Below are 7,531 nucleotides of genomic sequence, written 5' to 3' on the forward strand. Positions count from 1 at the left end.
AGTGATGTGATGGCCTGAGATCGTGCCTAGATCTGCTTTTCTGGGCTCGAAGGCTATTATGAGTTCCCCCTTGTTTCCTTTGCCTCTCGTTTTCCCAGCATTAATGCAGTGCTCCTTGCCCTGGCTGTAGGATCTGCAGAACTCAGGCGGGTTTTGCGTTGCTGTGTACCCATACGGTGTCCATAGGGAATGGTTGGTGGTGGGACCATCGGGACCAGAGCTTGGGGACCCTGGGAGCACGAGCTCCGAGGGGAAGGTGTGCGCTGGCTCCTGTATTATTCTTGCTGCTCGAGCAAAGCCCTTGGGGAGAGCGATTTTTGCCTTTCCAGACAAAACAGCCTGGCTTCAGAGCCAGCTGAAGGAACTTTATTACTTTTTTTTTTATGATGCTAGCTTAAAAATCCACAAGGGAAGGGTTTCAGCTGTTTGTCTTCTGTCGATGTATTTATCACCTTAGAAGACTTAAGCAGGTAGTGAAAAGTTCAATAAAAAAACCCGACCGCATTAGTCTGAAATAACACCAATGGTTAGTATCGGCTCCTCTGTTATATGGATGTTGTGAAACTATTTGGAGTCTTAAATCTTTTGTTATCTATGGAATAATCACCAAATTGTTAAAATCCCATCTGTAAATCTTGTGGGCAATTGAGGCTGTTCTCCCCCACCTCATGTTTGTCTGGTTTTTATTCCTGGGCAGAAGTAATTGCTTTCCATGACACACTTAAAGGATTGCTCCCATTTCTTCATGTTTTATAGCTGTGTTATTGCAGCACTAAAAATATTTAATATTATTTAATCTGCTTTTGTAATGAATCCCGGGCAGCTTTCGTTCGGTTGTTCTGCTGGGAACAGTCTCGGCACCTTCGCCTGCAGCCTCCCAGCCATAACAGCTCCGTTGTGTTGGGGCCACACGCTCAGACGGAGTTGAAATTCAATAGCTTAAAATCTCAGTTTGATGACCCAGCCCAAGTTCAGGGAGCAACTAAAAAGACGGGGGTAATAGTTGCCCTCTCTTACCTCCTGCAGGTAATAGTACGCTGTTTTCATGCAGTTTCTAGCTTCAGGGTTCTGGAGAGGCAGATATCTGTGCCAGGGTTTGGGCTGGGGGTGCTGGCTGCGGTCCACACCCTCGTTTCAGCTGCTCTGGGTGGTACCAGTATCTCCTGTGGCTTTGGGGCTCTTGCTGAGCCACTCCTGACCCTAGGGGTAACGGCTTGACCTCTGCTCCAGGATTGTGGTTTCAGGACTCTCCCTGCTCCAGGATGGTTAGCTGGGAACAGGCAGAGCCTTGGTCATCGGGTGGTGAGCAGTATCCCTGTGTATCATTTGTATATATTACTATTATTATCATAATTATGATTTCCAATATTATTGTAGTTTAGTTCCTAAATGGTCCTTATCTCTACCCATGAGTCTCTTTTCCCTTCACCCCTTTCATTCTCCCCCCAGTCCCAGGAGGAGGCAGGGTGAGTGAGCGGTGTTGAATTTTCCTGCCAGCCAGGGTCAAACTCCAACAGCGAGGCTTCTCTTGGTTGGCCTCAAGAAGCCCATCTGATGTGTTAGGAGTGCTCCCTACCCATCATGGGAATAAACTCAACAGCTCACATGCTAAACAACTCTCCTGTGTGCTACCTGTGTTAAAGGCTTTGCTGTTAGGATGGGTTTGCCCTTCATTTGTGATGAGTGTCAGTGAACAAAGTTTAGAGGGACACAGTGAGTCTTACGCACGGTAAGAACTTGCCGCCCGGCACCTCCGCATGCACTGGGAGGCTGGTGCGGGTCTCCCGAGCCTGGATCCTGTTTGGGATCTGCTGCTCTCCAGGTGATGCATTGTCTCCTCTGCTACCGCTTTTCTTGCGCCCGTGCGTATGGGAAAGGATGTGTCGCCTTGGTGCACCATGGCCTCCACGTTCAGGTGCGAAGAACGAGTTTATTCACCACGAGACTTGTTCTCTGCTGTTCTGAGTCTGCAGTCTCCCATCTCCGCTCTGTGCGGAGGACAGCTCCTGCAAGAATTCACTGTAATTACGCAGGCAGCAATAGATTAGCACTAGCAATGTTTGATTGCAGAATTTTGCAGGTGTCAGCAGTTTTTCAACCAAAAAAGCTTTTAGCTCTTGGGCAGAAAGTCAAGTGCCATTTTAAATGCATAACCATTAGGTTTTTGAAAAAAACAGGGAGCCAGTCTGTTTTCCCTCTTTTTTTTTTTTTTTTTTTTTTTTTTTTTTTTTTTTTTTGGATGAAGTGCATAATAAGCTCTTAGCTCAGATAAATCCTAATTGAGGATTCAGTCAAGGCTGTTGCTAAATTAGCAGAGCAGGTCTGCTAGACAAATGCAGCTTCAGCTTGTCAAAATAAGCAATTCTTAAAATTCTCACATGGAAAGAAGATTTATGTCATTAAACCTTTTTATCTTCCCCATTCCCAAACACAGCTCTCTTGCCCCTTTCAAGAATCACCCAAATCCATCACAGTCACTGCAGCAGACAGCTCCGGTGTTGCTCCCGTACCATTTTCCCAGGCTGTGGCTGCCCCGGAGCTGGTGTCATGCTCCAAGCAGGGGCTGTGCTTGACCTTGGAAAGATCCCTTCACTGAGGAGCACCTGGGCATCGCTCTCAAATTTACACCTTTCCTCCAGGGCTCTTCCAGGTCCCCAAACCGAGGTCTTTCAGGTAGAAATGACACCTGGCAAGTGCAGCCATGCCTGGGAAGGCTTTGGGATGCACCGTGGAAGCCGTTCCTCCTGGCAAAGTGGGGCTGAAGTGGTGGTAGGATCCGGTACTTTGAAGGGTCCGGCAAAGCACCCGGCAGTGAAACCCTCCTGAGGATTATCTGCTGATAGACAGCACTAAATGACTAAAGGTGTAAGAAAAATGGCCATTCTGTATCTGTGTGCGTTGTTGAACCTCATGAGTGAAATATGGCTCAAACAGTAAGTTCTGGGTATCTGTCCACCTGAAATTTTTTTTTTTTCTATTAAAGCAGTTATCCTCCATTAGCTTCTGGATGGCTTCACCCTGGATCTCAGTGTGGCTAGAAAATTAAAAAAGACTACAGCTGGGTAACCAATTTAATGTGCACCCAGCTTGTCTTAGTGTAAATGTGGTATTTGATATTCCTCATTGCCTCCAGCTCAGTAACATGTTCCTCTTTTTTTTTTTTTTTTCCAGTTCAAGATTGATGGCGAGTGGCACACCTGGATAGACTATGACCGCTTCCAGGAGCTGGTGCGAGAGCACGAGAGGAGCGGTGGGTCCAAGACTTTCACAGCAGCTGACTACACAGCCAGAACTCCTCGCTGGGCGCTGTTTGGGTCCAGAGAAAGGGGATTTGATCCCTCAGACGTGAGATACCAGCGAAAGAGCAAAGTGAGAGATATCTCTGGGTGCTGAGCTGGGTTGGCTGGCTGGCTGACTGCTGAGTTTTGGTCTCCATTCCCAGGCTAACACTGATTTTGAATCTATTCACCTAGATTTTTCTGACTTTTGATATTGAGGAGGGTAAAGACTTTGTTTAACCCTTCCCTCCTGTTTTTAGGGCTTCTTTGATGAAAATATTTATAACACTCTCTATCTCAAGATAAATCACAAATTTATTATAACTGGCAGTGTGATGAGGGAGGCAGTGGCTGTGGTCTCTGCAGCAGAGAGCGTTTGGAGTTGGGTGTAGAGGGGGAGCATTTGTTTGACTTCGGTGGCCTGCTGCAAGGAGAGCCTGGCATGTGCTGGCACCCAGAAACATTCGGCATCAATAGGGAGAAGTGCCAAGGGGATTTCAACACCACAGGCTGGTTGGATCTGTGCAGGTGGGACCGCAGGTGGATCTGGATCTAAAAGCCTGAGCTCTGCTGGAACAGCCGTTGTACTGACGATAACAAAGATTCATGTGTCTTAAACCCTTGTGCCGATTGCTCTAAAGACCCTGTTCCATCTCCAAGAAGCTGAAACTTGGGAATGTTGTAACAGCAACCCTGTTTATATCGTCTGCAACTTCTAATCTCTCCAGATATTTTCCAGCATCATGGTTTTGGCAATGAATATCTTCAGAGTGGTTTAATCCACCTCCCCCGGCAGCCCTGAACAACACATAGAATTCTTCAAGGTCCTGTTAGGCTCCTGCTGTGGGTGTCCAGTGTCCTGCTGATGGTGAGGACGTGCTGCAGGGAGCCAGCGGGATCGGGCACCAGCAGATGGCTTCCTTCGCTCCGCCTGGGCAGGTCAACAGTGTTGCTGCTGGTTTGGGTGGTGGCAGAAATCTGATGTAAATGACAACTGAATCTGGTTGAGGTCCCTTGTGTCAAGAAACCAACTCTTTTAGTCTGGAGAGGGGATGTCTCGGCACAAGGTCGAGCGACACATCCCTGCGTGTTGCTGTTGGAGACAGGGCTTTCCCACTGCCCTCTCGTGCTGGTGACCAGGGTTCCCACCCCCTGAAGCCCCTGCAGCACATGCCCAGCCAGCCTTTTGGGGTGACCAGGCTGCAGTGTGGGAGGGCAGCAGACAGTGGGGCTCCCCTGTTACCTCCATCTGCTGTGTGGTGGCTGGACCTGCTCCAGCTGAAGCCCTTTGGCCATGGAGCCTGACTGAACCAGCAGCAGAGAGAGATGAAATTTAGACCCAGAGGGGTCAGCTGGTGGGGGAAAGAAAACAGGGTTGTGCTCAAGCATTTTTGTTTTCCTGTTGAACTCCAGGAGCGCAGATATTCACATGTTCCCACCTTAACAGTGAGGTCAATAACCCCGCGATGCCCACTGCCCACGGCGCTGTAAATGGGAGCATTCCTCGGGTTGTGATTTTATTTCCTTTTGAAAGAACCTCATTTCTTAAACTGTAAAAAGTGTTTCTAAAGAAGAAAGAAAATAAAGTAATTTTCCCTAGAGCACCTTTGATGGTACGTCACTGCTGTACGAGACTTTGTTAGAGGGGATGCTAAAGGGATTTTAAGGAGATCATTGCCAACCTCCTGTGGGTTGGGTTAGCTGAGGTCATTGGCAGCCTAGTCAAGACTTTTTTTTTTTTTTTTTTGGTGGGACTCTTGTTAACCCCAGAGCATTGGCTGTGTGTGGGCACAGCTGAGTTTTGGGCTGGCACGTTTGGTGTCCACCGTAACCCACTGTATTCCATCGATGAATGCTGGTTCTTCTGCACCTATTCCTCCTTCCTGGGTCCAGTGCCTCCCTCCTGCTCCCCCCTCCCTGGCAGATGAAGCATCCATAAGTCACCGGTGTCACCCCAGGCCCTTGCTTGGCCATGGTGATCCCTGGTAGCAGCCCCAGAGAGGTGGCTCCCGTGCTGGAGGCCCTCTGGGGCCACCGCTCTCAAGGGCTGCTGTGGCGGTTAGCACTTTGTGTAAAATGCTCTGTAAAACCCTGACAGTGCCTTTCCTCGGAAATCCTCAGGGAGCTCTAAAGAAAACCCTGGCTGTGTGTTTTTTCTGTGCAGTGGCATTAGCACTATTTCTTCTCCCAGCCCCCCTTGGGACACACAAATTGCTGCTGTCCCCATTACACAGCACTTCTCCACGGGCCATTGGGCTCGGCTGAAATAACTCAGTGATGCTGTAAGAGGCCCCTCCTCATCCTCCCCGTGTCCCCCTGTTCCCTCCATCCTTCTCCCTTGCCATCCCAATGCTTTCTCCATCCTTCTCCTGATCCTTTCTGTGTCCCCCAGCTCCCTCCATCCTCTCCCTGATGCTCCAGGGCTCTGGGACCCATCTGTCCCCAGCGGGTGCTGGTGGCTGGTTTGCAGCCCTGGATGGGGCCACACTGGCTGGGGCTTGGAGGAGAGGACAGCGGGGAGGGACAATAAGGGACAGTGGGTGGCCTGCACTGAGGCCAACTCTGCAACATTTACACAGGGTCTGGCAGCTGCAATGTCTCAGAAAAAACCATGATTGCCCCTGCTCAGGGACTAGAGGGAAAGCACATTCCCCGGATTCCTGGCAGGATGGTAACCAGGGCTGCCTCCTGCCCGCTTGTCCCTCCTGGGGTCCCTCTGCCATCTGGAAGCTGCTCCGAGAGCAATTTGGGGAGGATGCGCTCCTGCAATTACACTTGAATTGCCTGCTGCTTAAAACAGATCTTTAGACGCGCGTATCCCAAAGCAATCCTCTTACACAAGTAGCTTTCCGTTGTACAACTTAATACAAACCGCCAGCTCTGGCTGTTTCGGGGACACGCTAAATCAAAGTCCCAGCCGGCCCCAGGGGTTGCTGCTGGAGCTCTGGCCGGCTGCAGGCAGTCATGGGGATCGTGCTCTGGATGTGCTGGGGCTGAGGAGTTTTGATTCTCCTGGGAGGGTTTGGTTTGGGTTTTTTGTTTTTTTTTGGTTTTTTTTTTTAACCTGTTCTCCAGCAGCAGCATTTTCTGCCTCACCTGAAATTTCTTCTTTTTGGTTTAAACTAGATTGCTGCTCGGGGGGATGCTGCTGCAGGCTGGAGGTTGTGGCATTAAAGGGAAGCTTTAATGGTATGGGATGTACTTGATGCACTCTGGAAAAAAAAGTAATCTTTAGTTACGTGAGGTCTTTTCTTTTCTGCCAGAGATTGGTAAAAGATCCCAATCTGGGAAGACCTCTCCAAAGTCACAGTTTTGAGATCAGCCTGTGCTCTTGCCATGGTGATGCTCTGTCCATGTAAAGAAGTTTGACTTGGTAAGGGGGTCAGCCTGTTTTCCATAGATTTTGATCTGGACCAGAACCACCTTCCAGCAGTTAGTGCTGGGGGTGCAGGGGGGTCTCCATCCTCCTCCCTGCTGCTCCCAGGGCTGCCCAGGACCCCCCTGAAGGACTGAGCTCCCTCCACCTGGGTTGTGATGTGTTTCCAGGGCACTGCTTCCAGTGGAGAGGGACCTGCTGCTTCAACAGCCGGCCTGGGGGCTTGGGAGGGTCCATCCTAGAGGCAAAATGGGCAAAAATTATGTAATAATCACTTAAAGCTGGGAAGCGCTTGAGAACCCCTGTGCCCCAGTTCCTCCGTCTGTCCAGCTCATCCTTGGCGTCCCTCCTCCCTGCGCTGCGGGCTTGCTCCGGCCGTTGTGCCCTGACTCATGGGATGAGTCACTGGGGATGGGGCTTCGTTTCATTTTTGAATGAGGAATAAATAAATTTGTTTCCAAAATCTCCAGCAGGAAAACATTCCCCCAAACAGTGAGTTGTCATCCATCAGCTTTGTCTTTATCTGGCTCCACTCCTAAATCATTTACGATGTTAGAGCTGCTGTTGTGCCTCCAGGGGAGAGGAGGAAGTTAGCTGAATTAATTGAAGGAAGGGCATCGTTTTCATTTCATCAACTGTAAACTGAGCCGGGAGCTTGCAAAGGCTGCGGGCCCCGCGGGAGGGGACCTGACCCCGCGGCAAGAACACGTGCTGCTCTAGCAGCTTGCTGTGATGAAGGGGAGGCAATTAATCCCGGGGAAATATTTCAAAGGAAGCCCTGGTGTTGCTGGAGCTGAGCTTTCCCAGAGGTGGGAGCTCACTGGTTCCTTCCCCTCTTCCTCGGCTCCATCTCTGTCCCCTCCCCTCCCCAGCCAAG

General features: G+C 50.0%; 1 protein-coding gene across 1 annotated transcript in view; it reads left to right on the forward strand.

Moving 5' to 3' along the window:
- LOC104461727 (S-adenosyl-L-methionine-dependent tRNA 4-demethylwyosine synthase-like) overlaps positions 1–3,393 on the forward strand; it is a gene marked incomplete at its 5' end in the record, with an annotated part of 12,275 nt that extends 8,882 nt beyond the window's left edge. The window contains one exon of the mRNA XM_010073410.1: positions 3,172–3,393. Within this exon, the coding sequence (XP_010071712.1) occupies positions 3,172–3,393 (222 nt within the window). The remainder of the gene's footprint in view (positions 1–3,171) is intronic.
- Positions 3,394–7,531: the final 4,138 nt, after the last annotated feature.

This window comes from Pterocles gutturalis, unplaced genomic scaffold (genome assembly GCF_000699245.1).
Source record: "Pterocles gutturalis isolate BGI_N339 unplaced genomic scaffold, ASM69924v1 scaffold15107, whole genome shotgun sequence".
NCBI classification, from domain to species: Eukaryota; Metazoa; Chordata; class Aves; order Pterocliformes; family Pteroclidae; genus Pterocles; species Pterocles gutturalis.